This window comes from Gadus morhua, chromosome 8 (assembly GCF_902167405.1).
Source record: "Gadus morhua chromosome 8, gadMor3.0, whole genome shotgun sequence".
Lineage (NCBI taxonomy): Eukaryota > Metazoa > Chordata > Actinopteri > Gadiformes > Gadidae > Gadus > Gadus morhua.
In genome coordinates this window covers 23,946,113-23,964,235 of record NC_044055.1, presented here as the reverse complement: position 1 = coordinate 23,964,235, position 18,123 = coordinate 23,946,113, and the positions used below count along the sequence as shown (strand labels likewise).

The 18,123-nt window shown below is 42.7% G+C and overlaps 1 protein-coding gene and 1 long non-coding RNA gene across 2 annotated transcripts; one reads left to right on the top strand and one right to left on the bottom strand.

Annotated features, from left to right (window-relative positions):
- Positions 1-3,255: 3,255 nt before the first annotated feature.
- Positions 3,256-6,013, bottom strand: LOC115549657 (uncharacterized). Its single transcript, XR_003977803.1, has 2 exons — positions 5,731-6,013; positions 3,256-4,386 (listed from the first exon to the last, which is right to left on the bottom strand). It is a non-coding gene; the product is annotated as an uncharacterized LOC115549657 (long non-coding RNA).
- Positions 6,014-10,763: 4,750 nt separating this feature from the next.
- On the top strand, positions 10,764-12,776 carry ptf1a (pancreas associated transcription factor 1a). The gene is made up of 2 exons (XM_030362956.1): positions 10,764-11,828; positions 12,122-12,776. The coding sequence occupies exons 1-2, from the start codon at positions 11,228-11,230 to the stop codon at positions 12,331-12,333; spliced, it is 813 nt and encodes a 270-aa protein (XP_030218816.1). The 5' UTR covers positions 10,764-11,227; the 3' UTR covers positions 12,334-12,776.
- The last annotated feature ends 5,347 nt before the right edge of the window (positions 12,777-18,123 follow it).

Below are 18,123 nucleotides of genomic sequence, written 5' to 3'. Positions count from 1 at the left end.
CGCGTTGGAGCGTTGAAAGTTCAATTTTCTGAACTCCGGGCGTTGGTGCGTTGGGCGCGTTACTGCGTTTACGTGCGTAATTACGTGCAACTGCCGCGCCTAAAGGTACGGCCACACCAAAAGCGTTACCCGCGTATCACGCGTATAAAATCGGCAATTTTTCCATAGGGAACCATTGGTTTACGCGCGTATGAGACGCGTACACGCGTTACATGCGTATAAGCAACATTTTACTCGCGTTAGGCGCGTATGAGGCGCGTATATATACGCGCGTACATATACGCGCGTGCATATACTCGCGTACATATACGCGCGTACGAGGAGTTCAAAAAATTGAACTTTTTACGCTCATACGCGCCGCAATAGCCAATCAGCGTTGAGCTTGACCCGACGTCACTGGCAGAGAGTAGTGAGCTTGGACAGAAGCATACGGCCGACATCTTTCTTTATTCTGTGTGGAAATAGTAACATAGTTACGCCATTAAATGCTTTTATGGAAACATTTTTAGCTAGAAATGTGTATTTTACTTTCATAATGTTCGCTCGGTGAATGTGAAGGATGTTTGGTTTGATAGTTATGACGAAGAGGGAACGCTCCGTTCACTTGCATGGACAGAGTCTCTGGTTACTAAGCAACCTCAACATCTTGGCGGACTATATATCTGCTGATCAACACTACGAATGCTGGAAACACACCAGACACACCATGTGAAGTTATTTAAAACGATTATTGTTATTTATATCCGAGATTATTTAATCTAACCCGATCTAAACTCTATCACCCAAACACGGCGGCGTTTGGGTTTCCTACCTCGGACTCCAGCGCAGCCATGTCCATGGCAGCCACGGCCGGCAACTTTCTACATTCTGGGTGGAAATAGTAACATAGTTACGCCATTAAATGCGTTTATGGAAACATTTCTAGCGAGAAATGTGCATTTTACTTTCATAAGGTTCGCTCGGTGAATGTGAAGGATGTTTGGTTTGATAGTTATGACGAAGAGTGAACGCTCCGTTCACTTGCATACACACCATGTGAAGTTATTTAACCCGATTATTGTTATTTATATCCGAGATTATTTAATCTAACCCGATCCAAGCTCTATCATCCACCCAAACACGGCGGCGTTTGGGTTTCCTTCCTCGGACTCCTAAATCCAGCGCAGCCACAGGCTGGGGGGGGGGAGTTTTGGGCGGTCTCATCTACGCGCGTTACGCGCGTATCTGACCATTTTTGACACAAAATGGTCAAGCAACATTTTAGCTGCGTTACGCGCGTACATGGTACGCGAGGTACGCGCTTGGTGTGTTCGCGGCTTAACGCCCCCAACGCAACGCTTCAACGCGTGTACCGCGCCTAGACCAATGGTTCCCTATGCAAAAATGCCGATTTTCAACGCCCCTAACGCGAGCAACGCGGTTGGTGTGGCCGTACCTTTAGGGGCGTTATGGTGTGGCCGAAGCCAAAGTCACCGACCGTTCGTCAAAAATCGACGCATTCGGAGTGAGAATGTGTTGGTCTTGCACGTGCTGAGCGTCTCCTAGCTGATCATAAACATTAACCCTTGTCTAATGGTGCGTTCCAGAGCCCACCCAAACCAGTGGGAGGTCCTACCTGAACTGTACTAGCTCCTACTTCACAGCGTTCCAGGCTTTGAAGTAGGATGTAAACAGAAAACATGGACGACCGCCGCGAAAAGCTGATACTCGCTTTGTTTTTGAAGAGGGATTTTGACTGTCAGCAATTAAGTGTACTTACATACACAAACGATATGGAAGAGGCCAAACGACGGATGAGGTAATTATGCACTGTAGCCTTCCTCATTGCAATTTTTTTTTGAAAAAGTAAAAAACGTCTAAAGAAAAATATATGTCTATCCATTTGGCTAGGCTACGTGTTGTCTTCTTACACCCCTTCCCCTATTAAACGGCACAAAACTGTATGACAGTAAACAAATTGCATGTTTATACAACAACATTTGTCCTGATGTAATGTCAATCAATATTACAACAACAGAGTTGTTATTCTTCCTGTTAAGTAGTCCCCCCCCTCTGGTGTTTGGTATTTGTATTTTGATGTGGCATTCAATTTTTTTTAAATCTGTCCATAATTTAGGAACTAATTCACTTTATGTTCTCCTTTTCAGAATATCAATACTTGGCCAATGTGTTATACCACGGCAAATTCTCAAGACTGGTACCGAATGGGAAATACTATTTCAAATGGATGAACACACATTTTACAGACATCTTCGCATTAACCACTCCCAGTTTGATTACATAACTTACCTACTGAAGCAGCTGGGCCTAAATGAAGAGCACACAGGAGGCCCTTCTTCCATTCCTCTGAGACAAAAGCTTGCACTTTTTTGTGGTATTTGGCCAATCAGAATAGTTTTCTTGAAATGTCAGACAAATTTAACATGTCACAATCATCAGCCCATAGATGTATTGTTGAAGTGCTCTCAGCTTTTTACAACATGGTGCCCTCTTTTGTCAGCTGGCCCACCATTTGTGAGAAGACAGCCTCCTCTGCTGCTTTCAACACAAAGTGTGGAATACAAGGAATTATTGGGGCCATTGATGGCTGCCACATAAAGATACAAAGACCACACACCAGAGGGGGGGGACTACTTAAACAGAAAAAAACATTACTCTGTTGTTCTGCAAGGGATTGTGGATGAGACTGGGAGGTTTCGTGACATATTTGTGGGTGCACCTGGCAAGGTGCATGATGCAAGAATTCTACGAAAATCCACTTTTTTTGAAAACTGGAACGACAAGATGGGGTGGTTCATGTTGCTCGGGGATAGTGCCTATATAGGGCAAGCTTACCCTTTCATCTTGACCCCGAAGAGGGACAACGGAGCCCTCACCATGCAGGACCAACTGAACAACTCTAAGATAAGCAGAGGCCGAGTAGTTGTAGAGCAGGTATTCGGTAGACTAAAGTACAAATGGAGGAGAGTTAGAGATCTCCAGAACACCAGACTGTATTTAGTAGTCATGCTCATTGTGTCTGCGTATATGCTCCATAATCTGTGCACAGGTCCTGCAGACATCTGTGAAGAGCATCCAGGTGGTTGTCCGCGTCAAGAAGATGAAAACATCTGACATTGAGTAATAAACCATGTTCTTGCAATGGGCATATCTGTTTTGTGTCATTTCTGCTTAACCTTTGTTCTGCTTTGTTTTTGAGATAAGTGTCATACATTTCATACTTGCTTTTAAATCCAAAGGAAACATCACAAACAGTTTGAGAGTAAAAAAAACCTTTATTTGAATACAGTTATGAAAAATCATGATACATAAGCCCTGGAAATTAATAACTGACATTTTTTAACAGGCATGTCCAAAAAATTGTTGGCACAAATGGTATAGTAGGCTATGACAATACATTTAATTATAACATTTTTTTTAACACAAGCTGTCCAAAAAGTGGTATAGGCACTGAACATGTGTCAAACAAGTGGTATAGTAGGCTATGGCTAGTTTAAATTATCAAGAGAAATTACTACTCACTACTACCTTGGTTCACTACCCTAACCCTAACCCAACACTTTGAGACTTGTTAAGATATTCTCTCATTAGAACTTCAAAGGAGGTCTGAGCCTGTTTCATTTGAATTAATAATTCACTGTGCCTCCTTCCATTGGCAGACTCTGACACTCTTGAGTAATTCCACAAGGTCACATTGCTGCTAGGTGTGCTCACTGCTCGGTTCTGGGCTCACTGTGCTCGGTGCTGGGCTCACTGTGCTAGCTATGCTACCCTGTGGAGATGGGCTGGCTGCAAGTAACTGCCCACCGTCATTGACCAGATCAGGCCTGCGAATCTGGATGCCCTCTGAAGTTCCAATAACTGGGAACTCGACATCATGGTTTGCCCCCAAAAGAGCATCCATTTCATTATAGAATTTGAAGAGAATTGTTCCCCTCCCTGCGCTCCTGTTATTATCCTTAATTTTTTTATACCCATCTATAAGGGTGTTCCATTTTCTATTGAGCCGTGCAGGATCAAATATCTGACCAAAATGGTCTGACAGCTGACCAGCCATTTCCCCCCACATATGTTTCTTTGAGCCTTTCCCATGTTTTATCCTGCTATTAAGCTCTGCCAGGGTCTGAGGGAGTTCACTCCCATTTGCCTCTAGGTGTCTCCTCATTAAATCAATAAGAAAGAGCGTATGCTCTCGAGTAAAGTTATCATTGCATTGCATCTGTGATGCACTTGAGCTGCTGGACTCTTCCTCCATACTCTCCTCTCCATGGTCCTCTGTCCCTGTCTCCCTCTCAGTTTCTGTCAGGAATCTAGGATGTGGTGACTGTCTTTGCTATTCTCATGATTCTTTTGCTGAAAATGATTTAGATCTGCTCCATGACCTACCTGGAAGGACAATACGTAATTTAGTTGATGGAAACATTAAAATAACGTTGCATGACAATCTACAGAAGAGCAACAGCATGACAATGTAGGCTATGCATCAAAAGAGCAACATCTAATTCGCAAACGTTTGAACACCCGCCTAATCACAACAAATGAGTAGGCTAGTCTCGGGATGGGCACGAGTAGTAAATTCCAAACTCGAGTGATCGAAGGAATTCCTCGAGGATCAATCAAGTACTCGTTAAATGATGAACGGCAATATTACCAACCAAACATGTAATGCTTATTCTCCATCAAAAGTCAGAGTTAGAGTATTCATTATTTATTTTTGCAAACGTTCAAAACACATTTCCCTTACAAAAATAAATATGCGTCTCACAATTTAAATCACGTCGAACCAAGGCCTGTAAGGGTTTAAAAAAAACAAAAAAAAAACAAGTAGCCTAACCATTGCAAATAATTTAAAGCTGCAAATAAAACAGCATTAAATGGACTATGGAAGTAGTCAGCGTTGTGACCTTCTATACACGGCCAGGATTACACACGCATCTTGCACTGGTGAAAATAGCCGACACACTTGGTTGCTGCGGGTCTGCTTTCCCGAACTCACCGTTGTGTTTCAGGAGCATATGTTGCCGCATAGTACTTGTAGTACTCTGGTAGCTCGATTTCGCTTGGCATATTTTACATTTCACCTCATGATCTCCTATTTCTTTAAAGTATTTCAATTCTTCGCAGCGCTTTGCTTTAACCGCCATCTCTTAACTTTTTAAGCGGCACGGCACGCGCCACACAGAAATTTGATACATTTCATTTTCTTTGTGCCCACGGCATGCGTTAGCGACGACGCACAGAAAATGGATACATTTGCTTCAGAAAACTTTGTTTATATACAAACTCGAGTTTGCCTGTCCACCAACCGAGTTCATTTGTAACGAGGAGTAGCCTACTCGAGTAATCGATTCCTCACGCCCATCCCTATCTGCTACCGAAATCGCAGTCTCCTTAGAGGAAATATTACAATATTAACAATAACACATTGATAAGTCGAACACATTGATTAACATATTGTCCAGCACTGGGTAACATTGGTTGACGATAGCGGTCTTCTAACTAAAACCTCTTCACTAACGGTTCTGGAGCCGTATATATAAAAGTGCTGCATATCGCTAGGCCTATATAACGTAACTGGGTATACTTTTACCATTTATCTTTATGGCAACAGATAATAACGACATAATTTCACTCCATAATATGTAATAAACAAGTTGTGTTAAAATTGCAGTGTCTAAAACAACCCTACACGCAGAGAAGCAAAGTTTAACCCATTTGTTGAAGTTTTACCTTGCACGAACTGTGACTGCACGGGCGCCGCCATTATCCTCCGACTTAAATTTGGTGAAGTGGGGGTAGGTCGATCACCCCCCAGTTCGATAGTGGGAGGTTCCACTTCGACGGTGGGATGTTCCACTTCGACAGGCATTCCAGTGCCTTTTTCTTAGTTGGAGGTAGGATAAGTCCCACGTCCCACTGGTTTGTGGGCTCTGGAACGCACCATAATCGCTGCCGAGAGATACTGGCGAGCCCTCGCTGGCTCCGTCTGTTATGGTAGGGTCCGCATGGACCGGAAGGAGTGGGAGGAGCCGGTGTGACGTATTTCCCTCGGCTTCCTCACTTGTCTGTGGTGCTGCCCCCTGTGGATGGAGCAGCTGTTGCAGCCTTCAGTAAGGTCATGCTCCCTTTGTGGCTATGTATAGTATTTGCGGCTTATATGTTTGGTCCCGCTTCCTAGGCTCTATGTGTGGGTAGCTCAGGTTCTTAAAATACGTAACAATATACACTGCTGCTTGAGATGCATTTGATGAATTTTAGTTGTTCACTATACTGTCTGCTCTATACTGAACGTTTGAAATTGAATTGTCTGTTTGTAATGTGCACTGTCTGTTTATAAAGTGTAGGCCTGTTGTCTGTTTGTACTGTGTACTGTCTGTTTAAATAAGTGTAGACATGTTGTCTCTTTATACTGTGTACTGTCTGTTTAATTAAGTGTAGGCCTGTTGTCTCTTTATACTGTGTACTGTCTGTTTATAAAGTTTAGGTCTGTTGTCTGTCTGTACTGTGTACTGCCTGTTTTATTAAGTGTAGTTGTCTGTTTGGACGGTACTGTCTGTTTAATTAAGTGTAGGCCTGTTGTCTTTATATACTGTGTACTGTCTGTTTTATTAAGTGTAAGCCTGTTGTCTATTTGGACAGTACTGTCTGTTTTATAAAGTGTAGGCCTTTTTTCTGTTTGAACTGTACTGTCTGTTTTATAAAGTGTAGGCCTGTTGTCTGTTAACACTGGACAGTTTTCTTATCGCATCGTTATTTCTTGTTACAATACTTTTGTATGTAATCAATATACTTGACTGTAATCTTACTTTTGTCCATGAGATGGCGTCGAATTATTAAGGGCAAATGTGCCTGTAGTTCATCACGGTCTGTGGTTTTATTTCTGACCATTATATATATATTTAGCAAGTGAAGGTTGTTTGTCTGCTAAGCTTAAACATGGGCCTATTAGGCTAATAGTGGCCCATTATAAGCATGTTACATCACATGTCACAAATTTTGGATTTCTAAGTAGCCTCGGGCTAATCTCATATCACAATTCGGATTATTAAACCCAGAAGTTACAAATGTGTGTGTCTGCGTTTGAGTTGACCGTGTGGATTATAGGGTAGACTGCGTGGTTTCCCCGCAGGACGCAACATCCTAATCTCTCCAATCCCCCCTAAAGCCACACAGCCCCAGGCACATCAGCTCTTCATTTAACCTGAGAGTTTACACACAAGGACGGCCTCCTCCTTCCCTCCTCCCGAGGATTAGGGCGCTAATTTGGGTAATAATAATAAAAAAAAGGACATTATGTTTAAGGGGCACCGACCATGTTATACTCATGGTGGATTAAAACCCTCACCTTTTAACAGATCGAATTAAAAGGTTGATCCAGTCCAACCCAGCGTGTGGGTTGAGTTGATGAACCGGACGTGTAGAGTGGTCCCTCAGTGTGCTGCTTTCCCACTCATATCTACTGCTCCAACAGAAAACACTGGACCCCATACGGCGCTCATTGCTCAACATCAGCTCGGTAACGATCCTTTTGGACAAACGCAATAAAGACTCACTCTCTGTTTCATGCTGTATGTTTCTATGTGATGATGTCCATAACATGACGCATAGCGCGTTGGTGGTTGTGTGGGAGCGGGCCCTGCAGTCCAGCGGACATGTGCTCTGATTCCCAGGCTCCCTGCTGGGTGCAGTGATGTCAAACTCACCCATACTGGGAGCTCAGCTCTCAGGAGGGAAAAGCAAACCCGTTTTATTTGTTCATTCATTGCATTGCATCCTTGCTTATAACATAATTTAAACATGAATCAATCGATTATCAGACAGTCTGATTGTCATTTTAAAGTTGAAGGTTTTTGAAAGGTATTCGGATATTTGTATTCAAATAATTATCCTACAACGCAAACTTGTTCACTTCAATGAAGGCGTAGGAAATCAAACGGTGGTCTCCGTAATAACGTACATACATAAACATAGCCTATATACATATAATAGTAGGCCTACAGGCTATCTCCTCCATGGAGAAGGTGGAGACTAATGTTGCCAAATGTTAAATCACCGCAGAGCATATCGTCGGATTTTGGGCGTTTTAAGTAGTTAACAAGGATATAAAGTAAATCCGTTTAATTTGTCTTTTAGTTATCCTGTCCGATAATCCTCAGTAATCACAGATCATGGGGATTACTGTGGGGGGGATTATCTCCAATGCAATAGCCTACACTCAGACTCTGCATTCACTTTCTTTCTGCATCAGTGTAGTGTAGTATAATATTATTGGATTTCCTCAGCGATCCTTCAACAACATCAGCCAATTTATTCATCAACAAGTTCGACTATATTGCCCGAGTCTATTGCAATTTTATTTCCTCCAACGCTCCGTGACCGATCCGTCCATTCAGAGGCCGCTGCGCTCCGCGCGTCACGGGGACCGAGTGTCTCCATTCCCAAGCAGCCCCTCGCTCTGCAGCTTGTTGGCCTGGAGGGCAACAGGCAACAATGTCTCACGTCTGCATTTTGAATTTAACATAAAGTGGTCACGGGCCGATCTTTATCGTGGAGTGAGTGAATGAGGAGCCATTCAGCCACAGAGCGCCCAGGTAGCAGCAGCAGTTGGAAACACACGACACGGACGCAATTTTTTTTTCCCCACTAAATATAGATAGAAGGAAGTCATCAAATGCTAAATTGGATTGTGTAAAATAAATTGTTTACATCTAACATTTCCACTGATATTAAATGGATGCATTCTCTATTTAAAAAAAAAATAAGAATTCTCCTGTTAACATATTTCTATTCCCCCTAACAATACAATGAAATTGTTTAGGGCTCCTACAGTGGAACAACATTAACTCCACATATTACTGTTACTGAAGAGTGTTTCGCTACATCACATATCCTGTGGGAGGGCAGGCCCGCTGGGCTGTGTCAGCCGAACAGCGGTGGCAGTAGCAGAAGCCCTCATTTATAACACGACGTGTTGCACATAAAGGCGTGAGGGGCGCAAGTGGTGTCCTTCCCACGGCCTGCCCCGTGCTGCAGCTATCTATACAAAGTGAGCCCCTTCATTCACTCAATGAATAGTCATTCAGAGTCAATAGATGTTTACTTACAGACCCTCGACCAGTTGGTTGCCTCGTTTGCATTTCAGGTACCGGGAGCGTTAATTTGTCGCGTAATGGTGTCAGATAGACGTAGGGCCCTGGGCCACCACTGTGCTTTTATCCGTCGACCAGTTCTCCCTGTAAGAGTACTGGCTGTCACAAGTGCGCTCGGACCTGGTGGTAGGGCGGGATCCACTTATGAACTGAATAAATGACCAGAGAAATGCACCTCACATTTTGTATAGGCTAAAGCAGTTTAGGCCTACACCGAATAACACGGTTAAAGGGACTGCTTTTGACAAACAATGCATGACAATTATTAGGTGAGTGCTGCATGCATCGGTCAACTGTTGTTCTTCTTAAGTTTAATTCTTTCTGGTTCTACAGACTTTGGGACCCAACTCCTTCCACAATGTTTCACCTAGAGACTCTAATTTTAAATTGTTCAAATTAGCTTGGAATCCATCCAAATATATAACTTTTTACGATATTCTACTTTTAATTTTTTTTTTTTTACAATGGAATCCCACTATCTGACACTTCCAACTACTTCAGACATCATAACTTGCTCAGTTTTTATAACCATTAACCGTGAACCATTATATGTAAATAATTGTGATACTTTTTCAGAATCACAGTTTAACAGTTACATTTCCTACCCGCTTCGTATATTACCAGTTGGTCTCATTGACGTTGAGGCTCGAGGGGAGGACGTTCTAGAAGATGACGCTCTCGCCCAGGTTGGCTGTCACAAAAGCTAAATACTGCGGAGTCCCGGAGCACAGCAACGTCAATATTTAACCTAGAAACACAATGTCAAGGCATAACGTTATTTATTTTTACACTGGTGCTACAATTATGAATCGATTAGACATATGTTTGATATTTATCGGGTGCTTGTCTGTGGGGACCCCGTTTATCTGGTTAGAGGCTAGGTGCTTGCTACATATGCGGTTTACTTCCGGTAGAAGCTAAATGCCAATAACAATGCCTGACAATCTTTTTCACGTCACTCTATCTAAACAAACGATATTTAATATGAAAGCTGGAGGCCAACGGTATAGGCCTCATAATATTTTTTGCGTATTTCGATGAACTTGATGTGAAGGAATAAGGTCAAAAATATACTTTTCCTAGTTTCTACCACACACACTCTCTCTCTCTCTCTCTCTCTCTCTCTCTCTCTCTCTCTCTCTCTCTCTCTCTCTCTCTCTCTCTCTCTCTCTCTCTCTCTCTCTCTCTCTCTCTCTCTCTCTCTCTCTCTCTCTCTTTCTCTATCAGAACAGCTCAGCTATTCTATATTTGATCTCGAATGTATTCATTCTTCATCACATTAGCTTTTTGTTTTACCCTTCACCTGATTTAAGCCATTTAACATTTATTTACGCCTTAAACTAGGCCAGGCCTATATGTGGCTTTACTAAAACATATTTTCGACCTCACTTTGCACTCAAGCACTCGCCGCATTATCTGCAGGAAATGCATAGTTATTAATAGTGTTGTTATTCTTCTAATTTTTCATCTACTTTTCACTCATCTTCCAATTCTTCTATTTTTAATTTATATGCTTATTCATAAACATAATTTCCCATTGAGGGTATCATTGCATCTTATTTTCTTCTAAACACCTGTTATGTGCTGTTGTGCCGTGATGGGCTGTTAAAGGCTGGGTTTGGTCCTCATAAAGCTGAATGTGTAGCACTTGTTTGTGTCTTGTAATTGTCAGGCCCCGTGGTAATGAAGTCTGTCTGCGCCCCCCCACTAAGCGGGAGCGGGGGGATTACCTCGAGGTGAGCGCACTGACATGTGATTGGTCGGCGCTCCTGGTGAAAGGCACGCGACTTGAGTTGTTCCTATAAAGTCCCCTCGCGTGCCGGTTGGTGAACACACAGGGGAACAAGGACCGAGCGGGACACCAAGCAGTCACAGGGGAACAAGGACATAGCGGGGACCGCAGTCACAGGGGAACAAGGACATAGCGGGGACAGCAGACACAGGGAAACGAGGACTGAGCGGGGACAGCAGACACAGGGAAACAAGGACCGAGCGGGGACAGCAGACACGGGAACAAGGACCGAGCGGGGACAGTAGACACAGTGTGGACAGCAAACCGCAGGAGGAGCAGCTCTGAGATGGAAAGCGTCCTGGACCCCTTCTCCACGCTGGACACCTTCGCTTCCTCCCCTTATTTTGACGATGAAGATTTCTTCACCGATCATTCTTCTAAAGACGGACACCTGGAGGCGGACGATCTATTGGAGGACGATGTTGAATTCCTCAACAGTCATTTCCAAGACTATTACGAAGACAGCCGAGGAGCGCCTTACGACGGGGACTACGACATGGGAGACCTCTCCTTCTCCTCATCGTCCTCCACGCTGTCTTACGGATGCACCGACAGCATAGCAGACCTGTCCCCGTATCACGGTGGGCCAATGTCAAAGAGGAGGAGGCGGATGAGGTCCGACGTGGAGATGCAGCACCTGAGACAAGCGGCCAACGTGAGGGAGCGACGGCGCATGCAGTCCATCAACGACGCGTTCGAGGGGCTCCGCTCACACATCCCCACGCTGCCCTACGAGAAGCGCCTGTCCAAGGTGGACACCCTGCGGCTGGCCATCGGCTACATCAACTTCCTGGCCGAGCTGGTCCAGTCGGACATGCCCATCAGAAACCCCAACAGCGATGCGCACGTTCAGCCAAAGAAAGTCATCATCTGTCACAGAGGCACAAGTAAGATCAACCGCCCCTCCCCCTCCGGAACACGCGCACTTACACACACAAACAAACACACACGCACACACACACACGCGCGCGCGCGCGCACAGATACGGCCACACGCACGCACATATACACAAACACAAGTACACAATCGCACGCACCCACGCACATAAACACAACCAACCACACACACACACACACACACACACACACACACACACACACACACACACACACACACACACACACACACACACACACACACGCAGCATCCAAACGAATGTTAACAGTTTCCTTCTCTTCAGGGTCTCCGTCCCCGAGCGATCCGGACTACGGGCTGCCCCCCCTGGCCGGACACTCTCTGTCCTGGACAGACGAGAAGCACCTACGGGACCAGAACATCATCAGGACGGCCAAGGTCTGGACCCCCGAGGACCCCCGCAAACTGCACATGAAATCCTCCTTCACCGATGTCGAGAACGAGCCTCCCTTTAGCATGGTAGCATTGAAATGTTAGTTACATTATTTTTATATAACATTTATAAACATTTGTATTCCACAGTATGCCTGGTGTAAATGTGAAGATACATATTTTGTTGAATTTGCGTTAAACGCAGAAAAAAGTGCGCCTGGTTTCACCGCCTGTGGGACTTCCTGGTGCCATCTTGTTGTACATGCCTTCATTGATTCAATGAGTTTGTAAATACGCATCGGACTCGTATTGTATCCGTTTTGCATTGTCTACATTTGAAATGAAGCATTTTCAAATGCAAAAGTTGTTAATAATAATCTATTTAATTTAATACAATTTTTGGGATAATTTATGTTTAATTTATTAGTTTATCCAGTTAATTTATACAGTAGGCCCATATATAGTAGGCCTATATATTTATTTTATCATTCAACCGTGAATTATATATTTATACATCTTCTGCAAATAAATATTTTATACTGTCTTTGACGACTCAGTGTCTCAGTTCTCATTCTTTCTTGAAAATGTAAAGAGGCATCCTTCCTTGCATTAATAATTATTGGGCGAAAGAATGGATGAATTTTCATCCGTGTAAATTCAATTATGATCCATTTATGTATAACCTAACTTTTTTTTGGAATTATTATGGATATGGCCTAAATAAATAAAAAAGTATTATACTATAATAAATCAATAATAATTGAATGGCTGGCTCGCACAATTGAACCTGTAGGCCTATTCGCCTGTTTAAGCGGAATCAAAGTATTGATGGGGCACTTAATCAATGGTTAAATGCAGGCTTGTCATTGGCCTAAGGTTCAGCATTAGCTATAAAAGTTTGGAAAACGATTGTATGTGAAATACGCAAATAGAATCCATAATTCCATAACGAATCGGCCTTTAAAATAAAAGGTAGAATAACATATAAAGGATTAGGGCTCATATGCAGTGTAAAGTTCCGGAAAGGTTTTGTTGGACATCGCTGCTCCTGCCAGGTGCCGCATTTCCCTTGCTTGGAGCCACACGTCCTCCCATTCCGTTCCTGTCCGCCCCTCATAGTGTACTGGAGGCTCCAATGTGCGCAGCGTCCTATCAGCGACGCATTCACACTGCAGGCTTCACTGCTCATGGGGACCGTAAGGACTCTGCACTTAAGACTCAATCTGGACTTTTGAAAAGGTGAAGTATAAATGCCCTGGACGATGAGCATACATTTGCAGAGGAGGTTTTGGTGGAGGTTTAATCTGTGATAATAGCGTCCCATTATTGACTGGGAATAGCAAAACGTGATACTGGCCAACTTATCGAGTGGAACATATTTCCATGTGGCACCCTTGATGCAAAAAGAAAAATTCCCCACGAGATAAATAAAGTAATCTTGAATCTTGGAAATGGAATCATGTAGATAGTGGTAAAGATAAGATGCGAATGTCAAATAAAGACGCCATAATGTGATATTTGCCATTTCATTCAGCAAAGATGGGAATAGCATCTGTGCAACACAGTAGAAGGCCATTCAATTATGGCGTGCCTTTTTTTTAAGTCGTTTTTTGTGTAGGCGCATATACTACAAAGACTAAAATGCCTTCTTTAACGCCCTTTGGTACCGACGAAGCGGAATGGACAGGCGCATTGGAGCCTTGAAATACTCCGGGTATCTTGTCACTCCCGGCCGCGTTTTTGGCACGGCTCTTAAAGAGAAAGCACTTTACTGTCTGACAGGTTTTATTTCTAGGTTCTCTGCAGTCTGCCATCGAGAGCAACTGTGCCAAGCGGTGGTTTGTTTGATAAGGGTGTACTGAAAGACGACGTCAATAGAAGACCTTATACCATCCATCTATCTATCTATCTATCTATCTATCTATCTATCTATCTATCTATCTATCTATCTATCTATCTATCTATCTATCTATCTATCTCTCTCTCTCTCTCTCTCTCTCTCTCTCTCTCTCTCTCTCTCTCTCTCTCTCTCTCTCTCTCTCTCTCTCTCTCTATATATATATATATATATATATATATATATATATATATATATATATATATTTATAGCTACACGTCTACCTATACTATTTATTCTGCATGAACTGTTTAACATTACATAATTTCAGGTGGATCTGGCTGACTCGGATACGTTTTTTTTTAATCATAAATCAACAACACCAGTTGCAGCAAAGGGAAAAACCATTAAGGAATAGAAAATACAACATAAGGCCAAAGATATCAAAAAGGCTGGGACTAGCCCACTCCCCCGTGGCCCACTTCATTTTCCATGGCCTTTGGAAGCGCCTTGCAAAGTAAATTACATCTTTATAACGGCGTCGTGGCCCGTTGTAAATGATCAGTCTCCCTGGCCGTTCACAGGGGATGCACCTGGTATTTCAAACTTTGCCTCTTTTCATTTCTCTGGGTCTGAGTCCCTGGGCAGCAGCTGCCTAAAAGCAAGCAAAGAGAGGCCCTTGCTATGTCTTCGAGACGAGTTGGCACCGTTTTCCACATCTTTAATGTACCATCGGCTATTGTCCGGCAGACAATATGGGAAGTGTAAAGCATGAGGTTTTGCAATAATAAAACACATTCTCATTGATGTGCCACCCGGGCTTCAGCTCGGAGTGTGAGCCAGCCAGCTTTAACATTGTATTTGTTTTGTCCCTCTCCTTGCATCCCAAGCCAATTAACTAAAAGGTCGTATTGCTAAGCCTTGATATACCAATTAAATTTGTGTCGGCTTTTAAGAGAGAAAGGATAAGGACTCGGTGAGTTCTTCTTCTTCCGACACCGTTTCCCCCGGCATCACCTGGCCTCTAGACAGCAGAACAAACCTCTCACCGTCCCACCGCGCAACACTCTGCGCTATTGTCTCCAAAGTTAATTACTCATTACTAGGATTTTACAAAACCGATTTTACGTATGTTTTGTGTCGTATGTTTTGGATCTTACGCAGATGTTGCGATTGAAATTTTGAATTCAATTTGAAAAAGAAGGACGGGTACTTGTTGCAATTGACAGCGTAAAAACGCTTTGGGCACATCTTCAGAGAATAAAAAAATCGACCGATAAACAGACTTCAACCTGCTCTGTTTCAGCCTTTGTTTTGTTTGTGAATAATTAATGTTAATAGGGACAGGTTTGTATACTTTGAATGCACGGACCACAGGTGCGGAGTGACAAGATGAATTACCGGCTCTGATTTTTGCCAAAGCTCGAGGGCTCTTGTCTAGGGTCTCCAAGCTGATAGAAAATATTGTCATCTCTTTGATTCGCAGCATTACTTTCACCGAGCACAATGCCGCGTGATGAAAAGCTTATGTTGTAATGAAACGGGAATGACGGTGGCCGCAGCAGACTCCTGAAAGAAAGAGAAAGGAGCGAGTCAATGGCGAGACGCGCGTCTGGTTTTGTGCGCAAGTGCTCCATCTAACTCAAATAAAGGAGCCTTTCCAACTTTAAAGGGCCACGTTTTACCTTTAATAATGGATGGACGGCGGCAGCCATTAAACATATGGTGCTAAGACGCGGGTCTTTTGTGGAAGAAAACCCCTGAGATGGTAACTTCTGTTTCTTTCCGGGATATTGAACTTTTCAATAGCTTCAACGTTATGCGAGACAACACAGTTTATGGGACGCTTATTACTAAGGAGAACACCTGATTGGTTAAATTAATATACAATGCCAAACCCGCTGGTGAAAATCAACGATTAGTGCCACAAATCCGAATATATTAAGGAAAGGTACAACCAGAGACTGAACAATAGGGTATCCAACGGTTTCGAGTGAGCTTTTTGCGCACGGCCATCTATTGTGACGCGCAGTGCATGCGCCGTTCTGCTGAGGACGTTGGCTCAAGATAAACGAATTAACCAATAAAAAATGTAAGTGCTTCGCTAATATACTTGCTTCACATTAAATAGCACATTAAGTGGGTTTACTCTTGCGGTGACATATAGGCCTAGTATAGAGTAGACCAGTAGACCTATAGTATACTAGTATACTGTTTTATTAAGATTTAAGTCTAATTTACGGATAAATATTGCGGAAACTTCATTGAGAGAAAATATATAACCCAACATTACTCCCAAAATGAAATAAAAAAGCAGCATCTTCGTGCGTAAAAGTTCGAAATTGATCTGTTGCGCAACTGCGCGTCTTGGCGAATAACATTTGATCACCAATAACAATATCGATATAAATTGTATATTAGTATGCCTTTTCTTCATGTAGAACAATATCTGATCATAAACAAATCCAAATGAATTGGTCGAAAATAACTCGATCATGCAATGCCCACATCTGATTAGATAGACTTTCTTTGTGCTGTGCTAAACATTCGGCATTCAACATTTTTTCGACCCCTATGTAATCATAGTAATAATAGTAGTAATAGTCAAAATAGTAATAATAATATATATATATGTAAATATTTGTTTTTTTATTATCTTGTATTTACTTCGTAGGCCCTAAATGTGTGTTATATTTTTGTATACGATTAGGCATACTCAACAAATGAGATAGGTTTAGTTTAAACTAAAAATATAACTTAAAATCCAAGCACTGCTAACGGAGGCCCCTGATAAGCATGAGTTTATACATGAACAGCAAATCCATCCAACATTAGAGCGATGTGCACTCCTCCTATATCTCCAGAGCAGCTGTCGACAGTGATGTGAGACCCTCGATGGACAATACGGCCTGACCCCCAGACAACTGGAGACATGCCTTGCAGGAAATTAGCCGTAGGCGTCAAGACAGTTTGTTGCAGTAGGCCTATCTGTTGCCACTGAAGTAATGCTTGACTATAAATACCTATTTGTCGGTAACATTAATACTAATGTATAAGCAATTGTGATAAAAGCAACATAGGCCTATATGTAACAATTTTACAACGAAAATTAGGGAAAAAAATATAAATAATAGCGAATTATTTTATTAATTTATAATTATGTGTAGCCTGCATTATATTTATTAGTTTGTAATCGATACATATTTTAATCGATACATTTTATAATAACACAAATAACTTACATTCACTCTACATATCCCTATGTTGCAATGTAAGCAAACATAAGATCGTACAGACCTATGGGTTTAACTTGGCTGCTGAAATGTACTGAATGTTGTTTATTACTAAAGGCCTTTATGTAAATGAATTCAGAGTTTGTAAGTGTGTCTGGAAGGTTAAAAATGAAATGAGCCCTGGCAGTCAGTGTGTCGCTCCGGGGGGTCTCCGGACCCCGGCGCGTCCGTCAAAGCCAGCCTTTCTCTCCCAGCCCTGAGCTTTCTCCTCTCGACTATCTCCATACAAAATGGTTTCCCGATTCCCGTCATGCGGCAGAGGGTACAAAACTCGTTGTAACCCAGCTAAATGAGTCCATGGCTCCTTTGTTCCTCTCCATGACAGACTTCTGTTTCTGTAGAATTGTTTCATGACTCCGTCTCCATCCTTTCTCAGTTGCCAGGACTCAGAGGTGTAAAAGCATGCATCATTTTTCACCAGCGCCCCGTTTTGATATTCACAAAGGGCTGCTATGAAACAGTCTCTTCACTTGTTCCCTCGCTTGAACTTCACTGATGTCCGACTGCTCTCTTTTCCTGGCACAGCAGGGATGGATTTGCAAGACAAATGCGGCTGTATGTGTGAGCGAGTCAAATGGTACAAACCCCTATTGCAGCAGGCCCGACTAAAGGCTGGAGAGACGTCAAATCAATCAAAACACTTGGATTACAACGATTTTTTTTATATTATATAAATGATTGTACTAATTCGTTCAAACTACATAAACAGTAATAAACTCGACGAACCACTTTGATCAAAAGACACGTTATAGGCCGACACAATAC